General features: G+C 48.2%; 1 protein-coding gene across 1 annotated transcript; it reads left to right on the top strand.

The window, feature by feature from the left end:
- The first annotated feature begins 6,635 nt into the window (after positions 1–6,635).
- LOC132250076 (deleted in malignant brain tumors 1 protein-like) lies at positions 6,636–21,497 on the top strand. The gene is made up of 8 exons (XM_059726237.1): positions 6,636–6,663; positions 11,238–11,552; positions 13,923–14,012; positions 14,641–14,955; positions 16,216–16,534; positions 17,135–17,158; positions 19,642–19,940; positions 21,385–21,497. Exons 1-8 carry the CDS (start codon positions 6,636–6,638, stop codon positions 21,495–21,497), a joined length of 1,503 nt encoding a protein of 500 aa, XP_059582220.1.
- Positions 21,498–22,125: the final 628 nt, after the last annotated feature.

Raw genomic sequence — 22,125 nt, 5'->3', positions numbered from 1 at the left:
AGATACCAGAGGACAGAAAAGGCTCAAGGAAGTGCCCCTTTTTTATAAAAAGGCCAAAAGGAGGACCCAAGGAACTACAGACTGGGTAGCCTAACCTCAGTACCTGGGAAATTACTGGAATATTTCTGAAGGAAGAACATTTGGAAGGATCTGAAGTAGTATCTGTGTGTTGAGACTGGGACAAGATAAGAGGTGCTATCGATCTGACCCCAGCTTAGCTTTTAGCGAATAACTCAAAAAGGCTTTAGACAAGTAGCTGCTTCACTGCTTAAGAATGGCTGACATTACATGGCTTAGAGGGAGCAAGTACCCCCTCCTGCTGCATAATGAGATTGGCAGACTGCTGCTGTGAAGAGACCTCCACTATAACAAATGCTGCCACCTGCAATCCTCCCCCGACATCCTGCATTGACTCAGGACCATCAACCCACCCTGTAACACATCTGTTCCCCATAGTTAACCAACCCTTGATTGCATGAACTGAGATTATCAGTACTAGGGACCAGAGGGAGTACAAAATTGCCCTTTGGGTATAATTTCAGCATTTAGAGCCTGGGACAGTGTGATTAATAATCATTTAAGAAGTCTGAAACAATACAGCCCTGATCTGTGGCTACTTACAGGGGAACCTGAACTGCCATGGTAGTCTGCTCTGATTGTGGGAGATCTGATGCCTTAACAGATCCAAATGGGAGATGTGATTCTTTAACAGCTGCTTTGTTTCTCATTCCCTTGCTCTCTCACTCACTCCATCACTCTGCCTGTAATAAGCGGCTTTATCTAGCCCAAATTTGTTGTTTGCAGGACTGCCTATGTCAATCCGCTGCCTTCTCAGGTGGGGTGGGGGTTGGGAGGAACAAGGCAAGAATCTAAAGTTATTGATCTTCTGGAAATTGGGGACAGGTCCACTTCAGTGTCTGTGCAGCTCTTGTGGCGAATCTCTTATCTCTCTCATTGTCCAGGTTGTTGTGCTGGCCTAGGAGGGCTGCGTGTGTTCAGTCACAGCTGGATTGGAGCTCTTACTATGCTCTTCAGTGGTGCTAGGGGCTGCTGGACCCAACATGTTTTAAGACCTGACAATGTCATTTACTACAACGATGTGGGAGAGTATCTTGTAGCAGGTGCACATGACCTTGCATGTACCTGACATGCAGTTGCTTTCTCATGTCTTCATGAACTGTTATCTCAGTACCTTGCACTTGGAGCACAGCTTGGTTCAGTCATGGTCATGATCCTGGAATGCCATTTCCTTGGGGATCCAGTGATATACCATCTTGTTTTGTTGGCTTGACTGATTCTTCAGCTTGACCCAGATGGCAATGAGATCAGCTACCTTTGGGTAGTCAAATTCTGTGATCAGGATGAGATTGGCCAGACACAGTTAGAGAGGGGCCAGGATTGGGGCGAAGAAGTGCATGGAGCAATGGGTCCATTAGTTCTATGAGATATCACCAGAGAATCCAATGATACTGTGGAACAAACTATTAGTAGGTCTTGTTGCACAAATATTTTGGGGCTTTATCTCATGACAAGTGATGAGGACATCTATACACTTTTGTCTGGCATTAAAACATTGTGCTGTGACAAAGGTGGCACTTCCAGCTTTGCGACTCCCTGGCTGTACTCCTGTTTGGGGTGCTGCTTCCAGGCCTCCAGGGCTGGCATCACAGGGCCAGCCATGTGGGGCCTGAGTCAGCCAGCATGGAGCATGATATCCTTGTCTTTCCCTATGTTCAGCTCTGGCCCCATCCATGTGTACCTTTCTCTCTGGAGCCCCAGGGGTACCAAATGGATCTGGAAGGAGGTGTACACCCTTCTGGTGCTGTGGGGCAAGGAGGCAGCTTGTCCAGGGTGATTACCAGAATGTCCACGTTTATGAAGCCCTGGATGCTGGGATGCATGCATGGAGCCAGTGCTGTTTGAAGGCCAAGGACCTGCAGGCCCAGTGGGTGGCTGTGACTGGCTATAATCATCAGTTTGTTGGGGCCCTGTTGTAGCCCTGTGGGGTCAGGCCAACTCCCAGGATGTCAATATTGTGCTGTTAGACAGGAGGGTGTGACACAAATGTACATATACAAACACACAAATCAATTAGGTGCATACACATGCACACTACCAGCTCAGGCACTTACACATCCAAACCTGCCTAGGCACATGCATACCTATCACCATACCTAAGCACATACACTATACACCCTACAAGTTAGACACAGATCACTAATTCATATATCATGCACACAATGCCATATATATATATATATATATATACACACACACACACACACACATACAACCCACCAACACATACACACAGGTAAGTTCCTAACTTGGATGGTACAGTGTGTATGTGTGTGCTTGGGTTACCTGGGAGACTTGCAGGAAGGTTCAGGTAAGATAGAGAGTTAAAGTTGCCAGAACCAGGATTAGAACTGGTGGACTACAGAGGAGCAGGCTGAAGACCTGAGGCCTGAGTTTACTTAAGGTAGACTGGGGTAGGAAACTGAGGCAGACAGGTGAGATATTGGGAGGGGGGGCAGATAAGTGGTGGCAAGGAGGAGACAGCCAGGAAAGAAACTGAGGCAGAAACCTGCTTGCACAAGGGAAAAGGAAAAGACAGTGGGGAAGAAACAGGGGGTTTAGAGGCAGAGAGGAGCTCAGGACAGGTGTTGGAGGTGGCAGTGAGCCAGAAGCAGGAGAAGAAGAAATGAGATAGATGTTAGAGGGGTGAGGAGCAGAGATTGGAGCAGGGCCAAACCATAGTAAAGCAAAACCCAACTTAGGGGTCCAAATAACAGTTTTATTACACAGACAACACACTACACAGCCCCAGGAAGTTATTGGTTCACACACACACACACACACACACACACACACACACACACACACACACACACACGTATTCACAATGGCAGCAGGAGAAAGAGACTCAGTGGAAGGGCTGGAGTCCAGGTAGGGAAGAGAAGCAGAGTCCAAGTCCTTGGTTGAAGAGGGGGTTGGGGAGTGGGGGGGGAGGGGTGATAACTACCTATCCATGCTGGAAAGGGGTCCTTGTCCAGTAGGTGTTGTCCAGAAGGGGGGTTACTGGCAAGGCCTCTTGGTGGATAGGTGGTGTGGCATGGTGCTGGTTCAGATGGAGAGGGCATCCCACTGGGTCTGTCTTCACTGCCCCTTTTTATAGTGGCAGACCTTGTGTGACCCTAGTGACAGGAGGCATGCCCAGGCAAGGATCAGCCCCTGGTGTACTGAGCATGTGTGGTCCATGCAGGGATATGCAGTTTCGGGTGTCTGTAATGGTGGGGTACAATGGTAGAGTTGCTGGTTCTGCAGGGTCTTTTGTCTTTCAAATGCTGGGTTCTTGTCTCTGTTCCTGGGTGAGGTCTGTGGTTCCTGGATGAATCAATGCGAGGTGATGGCCTAGTCATTACAGGCCATTCAGTAGAGGCCTGCTACCATTTTATTTCAATCATTCCCAAACACTCTCATTCATCCGGGAACCAATTTACATGGGAGGGGTATGTGACTTATACAGTTGCAACACAGGGGATGCCCGGGCAGACGACAGAAGATGGAGACTTGACATACAAAATGGAAACTTGATATTACTTTGGTTCACTTACATTCACAGGCCTAAACCGTACAATATCCATATGAAACAATAAAAATCAATACGAAAATGATAATAATACAATATACAACAGTAAGAATCAATACAAACCTAATAATAATACAATATAAAACAGTGGATATCCAAAATCAAAAACTTGCTACCAAAATAAAAATGTTAAAGCTTATCCTAAGTCTGAGCTTGCTTATGCTTGTCTATAGGGAATAGAGAGGGAGAGAAAGAAAAGCCAGAAATAATTGGCGAAGGGAAGGGACTGCATATCTATAATATATATTTGTATTAAAAAAGAAAAACTCCGGGTTTTGCTACACTGTAACAGGGAGGCCTTCTTGGGGCCGATTTTGCCCTTGGAGGGAGGAGCTGTTCCCTGGAGTCAGAGGAGCCTGCACCAGCCCCCGTCCCTGTCCCTGTCCCTGTCCCCGTCCCTGTCTTGGGCAGGAGCTGCTGCCTGCCCTGCAGTGAGGAGCTTACTTAAGTGTCCCATGCTGGCTCTGGTGTCTCTGCCGCACTCAACATCAAGCTCTTCTCTGGGCGGGTGCGCGGCCTGTAAAACTTCATGCATGGCAAGATTTTTCATTGTGTGCGGCCATGCACGCGCCCGCCTTATAGGGAACACTGCCACCCTGTCTCTTGGTAACAGGGATAGGGTTCCCTGTTACAGGCCCTCAGGACCATGCCTCTCATGTGGGAGATGACCCATATTCTGGTGCCCTGGGCACTTGTGCCTATGCCCCACCTTAATATCTCTGGAAGAGGGGACCTCAGGCCATCAGTTCTCCATCCTGAACTCCTGCCTTGGCTTCCCTGAGGGAGCCCTGGCCAGCAGCTGGCTTGGCTTTTGCCCTACCCTGAAACTGCTGATGAAAAGTGGCCAGCCACACCACTGCTGGTTGGCAGCAGCACCAACTTCTCCTGGGGGGAGAAGTGGGACTTTGGCTTGGCTTTGGCCCTCAGCCCAGCAGAGGCCATAGACACCAGGTGGAGCCAAATGCTGCCTGACATGGGGAGCCCTACACCAAGCTGCCAGCCTTGCCTGCCCCGGATCTGTGGTAAGTCTCACACTGGGGGAAGGGCCCTCCCAGTTCCAGTTCCCATCCCTGTCCCTGCCCCTACACCTTGCCCTGGCCCTAGGCCCAGCCCCGTCCCCCCATACTTCCCCAATCCACCTACCTTGGTCGCAGGTTCCTCCCCACAGCACACAGAGAGGTGAGACACAGCTCAGAACTTTATTGAGTGGGCTGTGTCTCTGTAGCTGGGTGAGAACAGGCCTCTCACATACTGAAAAAGGTGTCAGTCCCAGTGGCAATTTCCTCCTTGGCAGCTGGGATCAGGAACGTGCTGTGATAGATAGCCCTGTAGGCAGTGGCAGAGGTTGCAGAGCAGTCTGGGCTTGCCCTCTATACCTTTGTAGCTCAGGGTCCTGATCCAGGAGTGCAGGTGTGCCTGGGGCACTAGCAGGATCATCAGCAGCAGGGTGTAGTGGCCTGGACTGCCCTCTGCCTGCACAAAAAGCCCATTGTGAACCACCAACCACAGCACACATAGTAGGGGCATGCTCATGGCACAGCAGCATTTTGGCTGAGGGCTGAACCCTGGGAGCCTCCCTGGAGAGGTCTGAAATGCGGAGGGCAGGGGTGTGGCCAGCCCCTCACCACAGTTCTCCAAAGTTCTGTGTGCAGTTAGGCTTTTTCCAGGTCCTGGGCATCAGTATGGCATAGCAGTGGGTCTGCAGGTGTGGGTCAGGGGTCAGTTGGGGCTGGTGGTGCAGCAGCTGGTGCTGTCAGCATCCTGATCTGGCCTGTGCTGGGTGGAGGCAGGGGAGACAGGTGGCGTGAAGCCAACCCCCTGTGAGTAAGCAAGGATAGGGGGCTCAGGCAGCAGCTGCCTGGGCCCAGGCCTGCCCGTGTAGCTTAGCATGGTCCCTGGGCACCCACACGCAGCCAACCTCCAATATGAGGCCAGGCAGTGCAGGGCCCCTGGACCAGGGCATCTTATCTTTGAAATGTTGCAAACCCTCACAAAAGCCTTCTGTCTCTTGCCTCAGCAGGCCAACATCAGGACACAAGGGAGAGGGCACAGGGGCCTGCAGCACCACTTCAGCAGTTTTGCTATTTGCTGTTGGAGCCATTTGCCTGCTCTGGTGGCTGATAGTTGCAGTGGGGGGCTGGGTGGCTGACTATAGGGTTTGGTGGGAGGAGGACCTCACCCGGGAGGCTCCCCAGGAGGAGGCGCAGCTGTAGGAGTGCTGGTGATCCTGGAGTGGTGGTACATGGAGAGGCTGGAGCAGTAACTGGATGCCCAGGGCCATGCAGGGGAGTCTGTGACCATGCCTCCCCGCATCTGGCCCCCAACTCCAGCTCCAGCCCCAGAGGAACCTTGGATCCTGCCTGCCGCCATACAGCATCCCTCTGGCAGCACATCTTAAAAGCACAGTCTCACCCTCTGATCCCTGCTCAGCCCCCTTCCCTCCCCACCTGGAGGCTGAGCAGGGATCAGAGGGTGAGATTGTGCTTTTAAGATAACTGCCAAGTTCTGGCAGCTGCCTCTGGCCTCAGAATGGCTGCCATGTGCTAGCAGACATGTGATCAGAGGCCAGAGCTTCCCCTAGTGATCACAGAGGCACATGGCAGGCTACTCTTACCTGGAACTTAATCTAGTCCCAGGTCACCTGCACATGTAGATGCTGACCCTATTCCAGTTTACTGCACAGTAAATTACTGAGTGCTCAGTTTAATGCAACATAAATGCATGTGTAAATGCACCTAGTCTGAATAACATGACTTCTTGGCTTCCAGTTTCTATGCTTTCTAGCCAGTAGTCAAAATTAGAGATAGTGACTATGCTAAAAAAACAGGTAACATTTCGAGGTGAACGACCAAGCCATACACCACCGGTATTTATCTCACATAATATTGGGCAACTGCTGTTTATTGAGCTTGGGTAGTAATAGCCGGGGTACATGACTCAGTGTGCTCTTCAGTAATTCTGTCTTGCTTCTCTATTTCAAGGCATGATCAATGACGTGAAGCTGATGAATGGTAGCAGTCCATGTGTTGGCAGAACAGAGGTAAAATTTGGAGATCACTGGATGAAAATATGTTCTGCTGCTGCGTATATGAAACAGTTTACGATACTTTGCAAACAACTTGGGTGTGGCTCTGCAATGAGTATCCATGATGCCAGCCATTTTGTGGAGGATTCCAGAATCTACATGGTTACAGGAGTTCTTTGTCATGGTAATGAAGCATCAGTTTGGGCTTGCGAGAAAACTCCCTACACTCTGGAGTCAACATGCCCTCCTTCTTTCTATGCTGGAGTGACGTGCTCAGGTAACAAACTAGCCATGCCTCCACCTGTCAGGAAATTGTCCCGGAAGAAAAGAGACTCAAAAAGAATGTCTCACATCCTTGTGAAACAACATGAAAATGAGGAAATATCTTCAACTCCTATAACTGTTGTGCTCACTGAGAGCGAACAAATCCAAGTGTAATTCCCAATTCCGGTATCTTTAGAATCCCTTGATTAACCTAAATCCACTTCTCCCAATATCATTTTCCCTATTTACTGTTTGTAGGATTTACTTTATTTTCAAATTTCAAAAGTTTTTTGCATTTAATAAGCTGTTGTATTTGTGTACTTAAATTATATTAACCTATATATAGTAGGGAGTTCCAAGTACCTGCCAGGGTTACTTGACACGGTCCTAGGGGGTATGTGTGGGCAGGAAGGGATGGAGCACTGCTGCCTCCCAGGAGTAGGGCTGGGGCATGGTGAGGGCAGCAGTGCCCCTCTGCGGGGCGGGGAAGCTTGCACACGGTGGCCGCTGCCACTACCCACCAGCTTGGTGAGCTTCTCTGCCCCACCCTGCCCCTGCTCCTGGGAGATTGTGGTGGTCTGTCTCTGCCTCCCTGCTCTGTGTCTGGCTACGCGCCACCCCGCTTCCCCACACATCCGACGACTGGGGATACTTGGAATAAAAAAGTTTGACAACCCCTGATATATAGTATCCAAGAACCTGTACTGGAATGCTGTATAAACCTGTTATATGGATAATGTGTGAATCTGATGTAGGTTTTCCACATTGCTGTCTGGGGAAACTCAAGGAAGCAGATAATTGAGCATAGTAATAGTAGCATAGAGATGTCTTTGGTAGCAGCATAGAGAGTTATTTCAGCTACAACATCCTGAAGGTCATTTTTACGCAAGAGCCTTATATAATCTGAAGTCTTTCATCTAGGTATGAAAAAGGAGGCATACAAACTGTGGAAGCAGGGGATAGAAAGGAGGAATATACCTATTTGGCTCGCACTTGCAGGAAGTTAGTAAGGAAGTCCAAAGCAGTAATGGAACTCAGGCTGGCAACACAAATTAAGGACAACAAGAAGTCCTTTTTCAGGAATATAGGGAGCAAAAAGAGGGTTCAGGGTAACATAGGACCCCTACAAGACAGACTAGGGCAACTAGTGACAGATAGAAGGGACAAAGCTGAGCTCTTCAATGACTTTTTTGCATCAGTATTCCTGAACACAGAGAAAGACATATGACCTAACTGGACTATAGACAGGCACAAAAGGGATACCCGCCCAGGTACAGTTACTGTTGACCTACTGAAGGGGTACTTGGAAGGGCTTGACATGTTCAAGTCAGCAGGCCCACATGATCTTCATCCAAGGGTGCTGAAGGAATTGGCTGATGTCATAGCAGAACCACTGACAACACTGTTTGAGCACTCATGGTGCTCAGAATGTCCAAGGGGACTGGAAAAGGGCAAGTGTGGTCCCTATTTTCCAAAAGGTGGAAGAAGGAGGATCTGGATAACTATAGACCAGTTAATCTCACCTCTATCCTTGAAAAAACCTGTGAAAAAATTACTATGGAACACACTTGTGTGAGCCCAGCAGGAAAAGCAATGCAGAAGGGAAACCAGCATTGATTTATAGCAGGTCGATCATGCCTGACAAACTGTGTTTCTATTTACAACCAGGTCACAAACTGCTTAGATGCAGGAGTCCAGGTGGATGTCAGATACTTGGATTTTTAAAAAGTTTTTGATACAGTATCACATCCCATTTACATAAAAAAAACTGAGTGGCTGTGACTTAGATGATTATACAGTCAGTTGGGTGGCAAATTGGCTAATGGGATGCGCCCAGAGTGGTGGTGGATGAATTGGTATCAACCTTGGAGGACATGAGCAGAGGTGTTCCCCAGGGCTTGGTCCTTGGGCCAGTGCTGTTCAACATCTTCATCAGTGATTTGGACAAGGCCTTAGCAAGCACGCTGTCCAAATTTGCGGATGACACCAAATTATGGTGCAAAGCAGACACACTGGAGGACAAGGAGTGGATTCAGTAGATTTGGACAAGCTGGAAAAGTGGGCAGAACAAAATAGGATATAGTTCATAAAGGATAAGTGCAGAGTACTGCACCTTTGGAGAGGGAATCACCAACACACATACAGATAGGGGGATGGCTTTCTAAGCCACACAGCAGCAGAAAGGGATCTTGGAGTCATAGTTGAATCAAAGATGAATATGAGTCAACAATGAGACAAAGTGATCGATAGAGCTAACCGCACTCTGTCATGCATTCATAGGTGCACCATGAACAGGTCTTGGGAGGTAACACTTTCCCTCTATGGGGGACACTGCATCCTGAGTACTGTGTTCAGTCTTGGGCGCCACAATTGAAAAGGGCTGTAGATAGCCTTGAGAGGGTCCAGAGGAGGGCCACTCATATGATTAGGGTCCTGCAAGATAGGTCCTATGAGGAAAGGCTGAGGGACCTGGTTCTCTTCAGCCTCCGTAAGAGAAGGCTGAGAGGAGGTTTGGTGGTTGTCTACAAATTTGTCAGGGATGGGCAGCAAGGAATAGCAGATATTCTTTTTACCAAGGCACCCTTTGGAGCAACTAGAAACAACAGCCACAGACTGACAGAGAGCAGATTTAGACTAGACCTTAGGAAGAACTTCCTTATGGTAAGGGTTACTGGAATCTGGAACGGGCTTCCAAGTGAGGTGGTGCTCTTCCCTACCTTGGAGGTCTTTATGAAGAGACTGAACAAACACTTGGCTGGGTCATCTGACCCCAGCACTCTTTCCTGCCCAGGGCAGGTGGTTGGACTCGATGATCTACTGAGTTCCTTTCCCACCCTGAAAATTGATGAAATCTAATGGTGCTACTGCCACCTCCCAATGTGAGTGGTCATCTCCACAATCAGTCTGGCTGTTAGAATGTGCCTTCCAATACAGAGACTGAGTTTTGAGACTCAGACTTTTCTTCACTTGGAGACTTATGTAGTTTTTTTCAGCTGTGCAGAATGAATGAGAAGTGTCACCAAACCATAACTCTTTTGCTCACACAGCTATTAGAGTTTGAAAGAGGGTGCAGATAAATTTTCACAACTACAAATCATGCACGTTGCAAGAGAGTCAAGGAACAGATCCTTAGCTTGCAGTTTGTGGCTAGTACTTCTTGTCTTCCTTGCTCTCTTTGCTTTGCTTATTCCTTCTCCTGCCTTACTTACCTGTATTTTCTCTTGAGTATAAGTGGAAGGATTATCTAAAGCTGTTGCCTGTTCTTCTAGAAATTGAAACCACAGATTTGTGTTAATATTTAGTAACAATGTAGAACAGAATATCAGAAAAAAGTCAGAAAATAGAGGGAAATGGCATAAAATATGCATATGCCTTATCCTTCATGATTAGTTAAAAATTCAATAATTTGGTAGGTAGCTAATTAATGCTTGTATGGAGAGTTAATTCCCTGTTTTAAAAACTATTTTTGTATGCAAAATGTTTAAAAAACCCATCTGTATCTACTAAAAGATGTAATGGAGGGCAAGGAGTTTCAATGTTACATTCATTGATGGATTGATTGACTCTAGGTGACAAACAGCCCCGGCTGATTGGAGGTGACAATGCCTGCTCAGGATGTCTGGAGATAAGACATGGACACACTTGGGCTACTGTCAGTGATTCCTACCTTGATCCTAAAGCTGCCAGTGTGATTTGTAATGAGCTACAGTGTGGAGCAGTTGTATCCATCACAGAAGGAGCTCACTTTGGAGAAGGACAAGGGCCAATCTGGACTGAAGAGTTTCAGTGTGTGGGAACTGAGTCTTATCTCGCATACTGCCCCCGAGCACCACCCATGAATCAGACAGGTTCACATGCAAATGATATTGGCCTCATATGTTCATGTAAGTATTCAGAGTGATATGTTAAAAATAGAAATATAGGACCAACAGGGGCCATCTGAGACACTGAATCCAATCCCCTGCATTTGCAGGAAGCCATTTATGTATGTATGCATGTATTTATGTAGTTATATATATCCTACCCTTTCCAACAAAGGCTTAGGAATTCCTCAAATCAACCCTTCAAACCGTCACCTAAAAGACCAGGGCTTGGGTTTAGTAACAAAGTGATATCACTTTGTTGGAAGCAATGACAGTAAAAGTAGAATCCATATCTGGCAAAATCCTTCAAATCCAAGATAGTCAGAAAGCGATTGCCTCTTCCGGACTTCCTTATTTTTGACTATTTGGTATAAAATGGGACACAGGCTGGTGTGTTCCTATCTAATCAGTTTCTCCCTTTTCTTCCCCCCAGGGTTCACAGGGTTCAGGCTGGTGAACAGCAGCACACAGTGCTCGGGGAGAGTGGAGGTCCAAGTGCTCGGTGTCTGGGGCACCATGTGTGACTCATGCTGGGATTTATCTGATGCCCACATTCTCTGTCGTCAGCTTGATTGTGGATTTGCTGTGTCCACTCCACGAGGAGGGCGTTTTGGGAAAGGAACCGGGCCTGTCTGGAAAGACGCATTCTATTGTAATGGGACTGAACTCCATTTGTGGCACTGCCCAGTTATTGCCTTGGGGGCCTCTCAATGCTCACATGACCATGATGTTAGTGTGATTTGCTCAGGTGAGTGTAGAAACAACAAAGGATTAGTAGATAGGCAATACAGGACAAGCCTGAATTTTCTGCATAGAAAATTCAGGTGCATTAAACTGTGACCAGGCTCATGTCCTCTCATGCGCCTGAGTTGGGAGCAGACTGAGACCGAGAGGAGCAGCTTAGTCCAGGACTGGTCCACCCCTGCTCTGCACGACTCCTGCATCCAGGGGGAGCTCCATGTACCAGGCTGGCAGGAGGAATCGGGGTAGCCCTGGCCTTGTAAAGTGTACTGGGGATCAGCTGTGGGCTGGCAGGAGGTACAGGGAGTCAACCGTAAGCTGGGAGGGGACTTCAGGGGCAGCCTTGGGTTGGCAGGGGCAATGGGGGTTCAGACCTAGGCTCCAGGGGGTTGTGGGGTGATCTGGCCCCAGCTCTGGTGGCAGCTCTGAGCAGCATGGAGCTCAGGGCTAGCCTCTAGATCTAGAGGGCAGGGCAGGAGCTTTACCTGGCTCCAGGGGCATCTCTGTGCCACTTGGAACTGCCTCCAGAGCTGAGCAGCAGTTGTGGCCCCCTGCTGCCTGAGCTCACCAGGAGCAATATTCTCCTGGGTCAGTATCTATACATGCATTCAGACATGTTAATGTAAAGAACTGTTGGCTGATACCTGTATCTGTCAGTACTAGCAAACGGTGCTTTACATTAACCTACTGCATAGTAATTGCCATGTACGTGTAGATGGTGATGCTTTACTGAGCATTATATTAATCCAATGCACAGTAAAGCACACATGTAGACACACCCACAGAAAGGGTGAGCTTCCTACAGCTTTGGCTCAAGTAGCGGGTTTTTTAGCTCAGCTGTAGAGGCCTATGCATTAATATTCAGTTCTCTAGATGTACTTCCTGCTAGTGACATAGCATTAAGGATGTTGACCCACAAGACCAGCAAGGGATGTATTTGGTAGCTTTGTGCCAGTGCCCAGAATACTTTATCATATCAATGTGCATATTCTGAGTTCTTCTCCTTGCATTTCCTTTCTTTTCCTTGCCCATTAGGAACTATGATTCAGGCTGCAAATGCCACTGGTACAGACATTTTCAACTCAACCCTTTTCACTTTCCTCCCCCACTTCATAGTGGAGACCTATTTCAGAAGACACGGCTTTCATATGTTGCCATTTCTGGTATGCTTTCTTAGTGCAATGCAGCAAAAACCTATTAAAGTAATAGTTATTATTTGGAGATGCTCCCTAATTTAGTTGATTTGGTAACTGGGAGATGGTCTCTCAGTTAAATAGCTAGTCAGTCAGTCAGAGATAGATATAGAGTCTATAGGGACTGCTTATTGTTGAAGAATAAAACTTGTGTAATTCTCATTTACACTTGTTCATGTGTACTGAATCTGATGATTACTAGATTTGTGCCATACCTCTCTATTCTTGGTCATAGTAGCTGAATGGAAGTGAACATGCCCTCTAGCATCGCGGTGGTCATGTCTACTGTTTGCTTCTAGAATTTCTGGCATTAGATGCAGCTGTGTGAATCATGTTTTTAGATACCGAGACACCTTCGATCAGCTTAGTGCTATCTGAATGCCTCACAGCAGAAGGCAAAGCTGTAGGCTCTTCTGTCTGCCTTCCTCAGGCTACATTGCTACAGTGGTGTGGGGAGAGGAGCCTGCTAATATTTTAATGATGGCATCATTACAAAGCTGCTGGGGCCATTTGATGGCAGGGGTTTTCCTTTTGCTGGAGCTACACCCTCATCCCTGACAACACAAGCTCTGCAAGGAGAAAGCAGAAGCTGCATCCATATCAGGGGTTTTGCAGCAGAGCTACATTAGCCATAGGGTCTTATTTTGTCATACCCTTTGCCAAGAGAGCTCTGCTGGCTGACAGGATCAAAAGGTCAGTGTTATTCCTTGGCTTCAAGGAATACACTTAATCAGACATCCTAGCCAGCAACTCTCTCTGCCAGGGCTCTAGCCTTGAGTATTAAAATTCTAATGAAGGATTTTCCTAAAATCCTTGTAATGGCAGTTGTTCATCTTATCACTGCAGTTCTCTGAATGTTTGACAATTTATGGTAATTTCATGCATGCATTCTTCATTTTATGTAATTCAGAACAAAGAGTGGTGTTCAATGCATTTTCCGTCTTCCCTGAGGGCAGGTCACTCTGAATCAGTCATACTGTTGAATGGAGAGAGCCGGTGCGATGGGCGAGTTGAGGTTTCCTTTGGTGGCACATGGAGCAGAGTCCTGGATGATCAGTGGGACATGAATGATGCCAGCGTGGTGTGCAGGCAGCTCCAGTGTGGAGCTGCTGAGAAAGCCTATCACCCTGCGAAGTCTGAGCGTGGGACAGGTCCTGTGGGGTTTAGAAGTGTTCAGTGTGCAGGACACGAGTCTAATCTGACCCTGTGTAACACCTCCCTGTCTGAGACAATGCAGCCTGGTATAGCTGAAGACGTCAGTGTTGTTTGCTCAGGTGACTTCCCCTGAAAATCCTACAAACACCCTCTTCTGTTAGGGGTACAGCCAGGATGTACGCTAGGAGGGGGCAATTATTTAGGTCTGCAGCGAACATGGAGTTTTGATGAGCTGTTACTGGCCGATTCAGAACCCCCCGCCAGCAACTCACCAAACCCTCTATGGGGCTGTGGGCACGCAGTGAGCAGTGTTAGGCAGCAGGAGGGGTGGGCGAGGCTAGGAACATGGGACTGGGTCATGGGGCAGTGAGAGCTCCTCTGGGGTGGGGAGTGGTGTGTTGGTGCAGGGTGTGCATGTGTGTGTGTGTTGGGGGTGGGGGTGGCTGCCTAGATGCTAGGTCCTGGGAACCTGCCAGGGGTGAGGGGTAGGGGAGTGGGGGGCATGTGGAGGAGAGCTCACCTGGGTGGTGCACCCCACATGGGGCCCAGCCAAGCCCACTTGTGTCAGAGCAGCCCATGGTGTGCTTCCACCTGCACATGCTGGTGGGCCTGGGTATGCCCTGTTCTGTTCCCCCCACTTCCCTTAAATATCAGAATGATTTCCATGGCAACTATTTAGTTATCATTAATTTGCCCTTTAATTGCTGGGATTTCTCCTTACAGGAGCAAATAATATGCTCCTTACAGGAAGCAGGAGGATCAGACTATTGAATGGGGCAGGTCTCTGCGCTGGGAGAGAGGAGGTGTATTACCAGGGCACCTGGGGGACCATCTGTGATGATTCCTGGGACTTGTCTGATGCCAATGTGATTTGCAGACAGCTGAGATGTGGATACGCCATTGAGGCATGTCCTTCTGCTCGATACGGGCAAGGCTCAGGGCAGATCCGGCTGGACGATGTGAAATGCTCAGGGGATGAGTCCGAGCTCTGGACATGTCCTTCCGGGGGCTGGGGCCAGCACAACTGCCGACACAAAGAGGATGCAGGAGTGCTCTGTTCAGGTCTGTTGTATAGCTGCTCTCATGAACCTGGTAAGAAGTGATATACTAGAGGGGGCAAATCTTTGAGGGGAGAGATAAGAATGATAGAGATCCACCCTGGCTGTTTATTTCTCTTTCTTGCCTTCCCATTTATGTCAGTCATTATTAAAATGCTGCAGTTTTCCATAACTGTCCACCTGGGTTATGAAAGATATCAAACCTATTACACAATATGGACTGGGAGAGACACTGCAGTATCTTAGGTATTTTGTAACTCTTGGTAACCGATGACTTTGCACAGGTTTCCATTTTATGCCTAATGACCAGGGATCCCAGTTTTCTGTCATACAAAATCACAACTCTGCTAAAAAAACTAAAATCTGTGATTAAAATTAAAGGCCACCCCACATCCTCCCCGCCCCCATCCCCAGCCCTGCTGATGGCACTCACTCCCCAGCCACAGCCCCCACAGCCTCGCTGGTTCCCCCTGCTCCCCCAGCCCTGCTGGAAGGGGCCCCCAGCTGCCAGGGGTATGGACCCAGGTCTGTAGCCCGTTGCCCCTGCTGCCTCCCTGTTGTGGGCTTGGACGGGGCTGTTCCCTGCCACTACATGCACTCCCAGGGGACAGGGGGGACCCGTGCCCCCAGATGTGTACCCAGGGCAGGTGCAGGCTGAGGCTGCTGTCCATCTGGGTGGGGCTTGGGGCCCAGGGCTGCAATGCACAGCTGCAGGGTCCGAGCTGGGAGCAGCATGGGGCCGTGGGTGGCTCATCTGGGGAGGGCAGGTGCTGTAGTACTTCCTTTTGGAAGTACTAAAGCACAGCGCAAGAGCAGCTTGTACTGTGTTGTACGTTGGGTGCCTGGTTATTTTTAGCTGCTATATGGCCATTGCAGCACGCTATAGTGAAGGAGTGCAGTACTGCAGCGAAGTAGCTGCTGGTCATGTATAGATGCACATGATTTCCATGTCAGCTGAGTGCATCACTACAGTGACGTAGCATCACATGTAACCATGCCCACAGTGTAGCAGTGGAGAGGTTATAGATTCTACTTAAGTTTTCATGTATTAATTCTACTTTATTTTGCATGAAACACAGTAATTAGTCCACTCACGGTAGTATTTGTTTCCGTAGGAGGAAAAGGGAAAAGACCACAAAACCCATTCGCTGCATTCCCAGGCTCTACAAACTGCACAGGTATGAATGCTTCTCTTTATATCTTCTCAGTCCCTAAGGACATTACCAGCTCTCTCAGTAATGTGTAAAGTTTCTGCCTTTCCCAGACACAGAAAAGATCCGTGTTGTGGGAGGAGAGGACGGCTGTTCAGGGAGAGTGGAAGTTTGGCACCGTGGCTCCTGGGGAACAGTATGTGATGACTCCTGGGACATGGCGGATGTGGATGTTGTGTGTAAACAACTGGGCTGTGGACCTGCTGTGTCTGCCTTGAGTGGAGCAGCATTCGGGGAAGGGGATGGCCCCATCTGGTTGGAGAAGTTGGACTGTCGAGGGACAGAGTCATCTCTGTGGCACTGTCCTGCGAAGCACTGGGAGGACGGTAACTGCCACCATAAAGAAGATGCTGCTGTGAATTGCTCTGGTGAGTACAAGCTTCCGTGGACAGGCTTGGCAGGATTCAATAAGGAAAACTTCCTGCAGAGATGGTATGTGAGGCTAGAAAGAGATGATGTCAGTGGAGCATGAGTGGCTGTGCTGTGATTGGTTGTGGCACAACTGATTGTGCACCATGGGCATCTACAGATACACCTGGTTGCTGAGCCCTAACTTGGAGTGTGTCTGAGTGAGGGAAAACCAGCTTTCCTAACTGTGTTAGCTAACGATTGTCCGAATAGTGTATATGTATTAGCATATAAGATGCAGAATGGTGGAAAACTTTGAATCTCTTGTCCTTGCACCCATCCCTCTGCCAGGCAGCCTTATCACCTGGGCATAATGAATAAAGCTAATCTAGTTATTTGCACTGTGGATCTGTGTTCAAACCATTATGCAGTAAGAGCAGGCCACCCCTTAATAGCAGTAACAGTGACTGACAGGTTTTTGATAAAGTATGCAACTTTCTGTGGCGCGGTTCTGAATCCCCCTGCCCAGCCATGTATCAGACCCCTGTTCCTTGGCCACAGGAATGGATGGTGAGGGGTGTAACTTTGGAGGGCCCAGGAGGGCTCGTGTGTCAGCTCATGGAGCCCCTGCTCTCATCTGAGGCTCCGGTGTTCTAGTTTATTAGTATTGTCCCCACTGCTCCTAAAGCACATGGGGACTTCTTTCTCAGTTAGCCCAGAGCTGTCCCTGCCCCACTTGAAGGGAGAACATATATGTGATGTGCCAGTTCCACCTGCAGCCGCACAGGGGGACCATCCCTTCGGTAGATAACGCTTTACGTTTCCCTTCTTTCAGACTCCAACCCTTCTTCTATTTCCCTTTGCAGATGCAACAGGAATGACAACTTCCCCGAAGGGAACAGGTAAAGAACCCCCTTCCAATAAGTGCTGCATTTTCCTGAGAAATGAGTTGTAAATCTGCTCTCAGAGAAGGAGCTTCTTGACCGAAAGTCTGATACCTATGAGGCAATGGCACCTGGGCTGTGTCCTGCAGGGCATGCTGATTGATAGGCATTGCTACTCAGTGGCTTTCCACTGATGTGCCTGGGCTCCTGACTCTTACTTTAGCATGTGGGTTACTCTCCTGTCTCTCAGTATTTGACCTTTGACTATTTATAGTCCAATTAGTAACTGGCGACATTCCCTTGAGATTCATTTGTCTTTCAAAGAATTGTCTCTACTGCTTCTATGTTTGTTTCTTTTCAGATCCACCTCCAACAGACAGTGGGGGAGACATGGTGCCCATTGTCATCTGCATTATTCTGGGGGTCCTTCTCTGCTTGGTCCTTATCATTCTGGCTGGGCTGGTGCAAAAAGGCAGAGTGCAGCAGAAAGGTGTGTCCCAGTGTGTCTAAATGATATTAGAAATACCTCTTTGAAGTTGCAAGGAGAGTTTTAGGGTATCATAAGGAAGAGGGAGATAGTGGAAAAGAACCTAGACTGGGGTGCTCAACCCCCAGCCTGTGGGCCAGATCCTTCCCTCAGCACCATGCAATTCAAACCCATGGTATCCCAATGGATCCTGTGGGAAGACTTGCCGAATGTGGCCCCAAGTGCTAGATTGAACATGCAGAGCAGCACGGGGTCCGATTCCAGTTCGTGGGGCCTAGGTGCGGGGAGCAGGGAGCTCCGCATCCTGATTTTAGATGGACAGCATGGCACAGAGCTCTGCACCATCTCCATCCTGCCAGGTTTGAGCTCCAGTGCTTCTCCCACTGCCCCTGCCTGGCTAGGATGAGGGTTTTGCTGGGTGGAGAGAGCATGGAGGCCAGGGCCAGAAATTGGTATACAGGGCTGGCACGGGGCTTTATTCAGCCTGCAAACTGGTCTTGCACCATTCTTATGGCCAATGGGGCAAAAAAATGCGAGCACCAATGACCTAGAACAATTGGAAATCCTGTGGAAATATGTGAGAATATAGGTGAGTGAACAACAGCTCTGAGCAATATTGGATAGTGATTATCCTCACTAGTTGCATCTGTAGGATTCAGTCCTACAGACAAATACATCTGTAGGTATGAGAACTTTGGAAAGCAGAGGAATAAGTGTTGTTATTCCTGGAATGTAAACTTCATGTTGGGAGAGGAATTATTGAAGCTGCTGCATGGGCAATAATATGCAGTAATGAAATGAAAAGAAAACAGACATTTTAAGAGGAGAGATGTTGTGCTGGTGCAAAAGATAAAAGAAGCATCTCCAAAGAAATTTTGAAAGGGTCACATTTATTGTCTGGACTGGGATATTTTCTGGGCTAAAAAAGAAGAACTGCTGACAGTCCCTCACTGACCTGTGGCAGAAAGGTTTAATAGTATTTCCCACCTTGTGTTCTACTAACCACATACTCTTTGCTTTCAGCATCCAGAAAATTCATGCAGCCCTTCTCTGAGGCTGTGTATGAAGAGATTGACTACAGCTCAATGAAGGAGAAGGGGCAATCATTTGCTCATTCAGGTGTGTGCATTGCATTCCTAACACAGAGTCACTGTCTAATTCACTTGTCATCCTGAGATCATGAACTAGTCCTAATTTCCTGTAGTTTTCAACCCCCAGAGGGATGAAATGCTGCAAACACTAGCTCTGTGCAGGCTCCCTGGCCTTTGACCACATCTGATCGCTCCCCTGAGCCCCGCTGCACAGTTGTGCCCGGGCCCCCTGGGCCAGCCAATCAGCACCCGCCCTCTGGGTGGCACATGTGCAGTTGGCCCAGAGCGTTATGGACAGAAAGAGACACAGATACAGCTTTTATTTTATTAGAATTGATTTTTTTGTTTGTTTGTTTGTTTATTAATAAGCTGACCTTCCCAACAAAGGCTCACCCTTTCAAGCCTACATACACAACACCAAGACAGCATTGATATGAATCTTGAGCTTGGGTAGACCAACAAAGAAATATTCCTTTGTTGGAAGGAAGGACAGCAGAATTGGAATCCATGTGTGGTAAAATCCCTGAAAAGCCAAGATAATCAGAAAGGGGTTGTCACTTTCCGTTTTCCCATTCTTTGACTATTTGGTATAAAATGGGGACATGGACTGTTGTGCTCCTCTCTAATCACTGTCCATCTTCTCTTCTCCTCAGGGTTCACAGGGTTCAGGCTGGTGAACGGCAGCACACAGTGCTTGGGGAGAGTGGAGGTCCAGGTGCTCGGTGCCTGGGGCACCATGTGTGACTCGCGCTGGGATTTATCAGATGCCCACGTTCTCTGTCGTCAGCTTGATTGTGGATTTGCAGTGTCAGCTCCAGGAGGAGGGCATTTTGGGAGAGGAACGGGGCCGTTCTGGAGAGACACATTCCACTGTAATGGGACTGAACCCCATTTATGGCACTGCCCGGTTACTGCCCTGGGAGTCTCTCAGTGTTTCCATGACCGTGATGTCAGTGTGATTTGCTCAGGTGAGCAGAGAAACAATGGCTCTGGCCCCAAATAACACTGGTACAAGAATGTTCCACAAAGCCGGTTTCCACTTCCCTCCTCTGCTTCGTAGGGGAGGAATATCTAAGAGGACACTGCTTTTATTTATATAGTCACTGCTTTTATATAGTCACTTCTGTTATGCTTTCTTAGTGCAATGGAGCAAGAGCCTATTACAGTGATAGTTATTACTTAGAGATGCTCCCTAATTTAGATGATTTGGTAATTGGGGCAAGGTTTCTTAGTGAAATAGCTAGCCAGTTCAGTTACTCAGAGAGAGACATAGTCTACAGGGATTGCTTGTTGTTCCAGAATATAACGTGTTGTGTAGTTCTTGTCATTCACTGTGTATATTGGACCTTATGATCACTACTGCTATGTCATAGCTCTGTTGTCTTGGCCACTAGCATCACCCTCCTCTGTGAGACCACTTCTCCATTCTCTGCAGAGAGGGCAAGGAATGTACTGAATGGGGAAAGCTGATGCATAGCCCTTTAGTAGAAGAACCTTCCCCTCTGCCACAAGAATTACTTTATCTTCACTGAAAACTCCTGCTACCACCCACTACCCCAATGAGAGTCAAGACACCCTCACTCCTTCAGGCACTTGCCATGGTTCATTCAGCAGGTGGTATCTTAAATTATACTTCGTAATGTGGCACATGGCAGCTGACTGGACTGCTCAGAGCTACTAGAAGCATGCAGGTGAACATATCCTTTAGCATCTTGGTGGCCATAGCTACTGTTTGCTGCTAGAATTTCTGGCAGCAGATGCAGAGGAGTGAAGCATATTTTTAGACACCGAGACACCTTCAATCACCAGTTGGGATGTCTCCCAGCAGAAGTCAAAGCTATGGTATCTTCTCTCTACCTTCCTCAGGCTACACCTTCACCCCTGACAACAGAAGCTCTGCAAGGAGAAAGCAGAAGCTGCATCCATTCCAGGGGTTTTGCCAGTAGAGCTACTTCAGGTATAGGGTCTGATCTTTCCACACTCCCTGCCAAGAGAGCTCTGATGGCTGACAAGCAAAAGTCCAGTGTTGTTCCTTGGCCTCAAGGAATGCACTTAATCGGAGGTCCTGGCTAACAACTCCCTGCCAGGGCTCTAGCCTTGAGTATAAAAATTCTGATGAAGGATTTTCCTGTAATCCTCGTAACAGCAGTTGTTCTTCTTATCACTGTAGTTCTCTGAGTATTTGATAACCAATGTAATTTCATGCATACGTTCTGCATGTTATGTAATGGAATGTAGGAAGTGATGTTGAATTCATTTTCTCTCTCTCCTGAGGCCAGGTCGCTCTGAATCACTTATACTGTTGAATGGAGAGAGTCGGTGTGATGGGCAAGTTGAGATTTCCCTCGGTGGAACATGGAGCAGAGTCCTGGATGATCAGTGGGACACGAATGATGCCATTGTGGTGTGCAGTCAGCTCCAATGTGGAGCTGCTGAGAAAGCCTATCAACCTGCAAAGTCTGAGCGTGGGACAGGTCCTGTGGGGTTCAGAAGTGTCCAGTGTGCTGGACATGAGTTTAATCTGATGCTCTGTAACAACTCCCTGTCTGAGGCAATGCAGGCTGGCATAGCAGAAGACGTCAGTGTTGTTTGCTCAGGTGACTCCAGTGAAAATCCTACAAACACCTTCTTCTGTCATGGGTACAGCCAGGATGTAAGCGGTCAGGGTCACAACCCAGGGGATCAGGAACAGACAGGTCAGGGAGCAAAGGACTGCAGTTGTCATGGGTCAGGAACAGAAAGAGAGGGGTCTAATGTGCCCGATGTTGGCAGTGTTGAAACATGAGACCAGGGGTCAGGATCAGTAAGCAGGGATCTATCCAGAGTGACCAGCCAGGAGGCCTGGAGCAGCAGTTCTAGTTTATGGGATTGGGATATTGGGGATTACTACAAGGTGGGAGCTGGCTGTCAGAGGACAGGGGTCTGGCTTGGAACCAGGATCATGGTGGGTCAGGGTGTCAGCAAGACAGGCTGGGAGATCAGATTGTTTTCTTTCCATTTTCTTTCCTTCCTCCTCCTCCTCTTATGTTAAGCCTACTCTGTGGGCCCTTTCCTGTAGGAGATCTCCCAAGGGATCTTGACTTGATGTTCCTGATTGTTTTTTCCTTTCCTTTTTATTTTGAGGTTCAAAAGTATCTTAAAGAGGTACCCTTT

Source organism: Alligator mississippiensis, chromosome 4 (genome assembly GCF_030867095.1).
Source record: "Alligator mississippiensis isolate rAllMis1 chromosome 4, rAllMis1, whole genome shotgun sequence".
Taxonomy (NCBI): Eukaryota; Metazoa; Chordata; order Crocodylia; family Alligatoridae; genus Alligator; species Alligator mississippiensis.
The sequence above is the reverse complement of the archived record's forward strand: the minus strand, read 5'-3'. Positions and strand labels throughout refer to the sequence as shown.

Coding starts and splice junctions, on each gene's coding strand:
- LOC132250076 (XM_059726237.1), top strand. CDS start 6,636: ATGATCAATGACGTGAAGCTGATGAATG. Junction 16,535..17,134: donor GCTGTGAATTGCTCTGGTGA/GTACAAGCTTCC, acceptor CAGCTCATGGAG/CCCCTGCTCTCATCTGAGGC. Junction 19,941..21,384: donor TGTCAGTGTGATTTGCTCAG/GTGAGCAGAGAA, acceptor TGTGGTGTGCAG/TCAGCTCCAATGTGGAGCTG.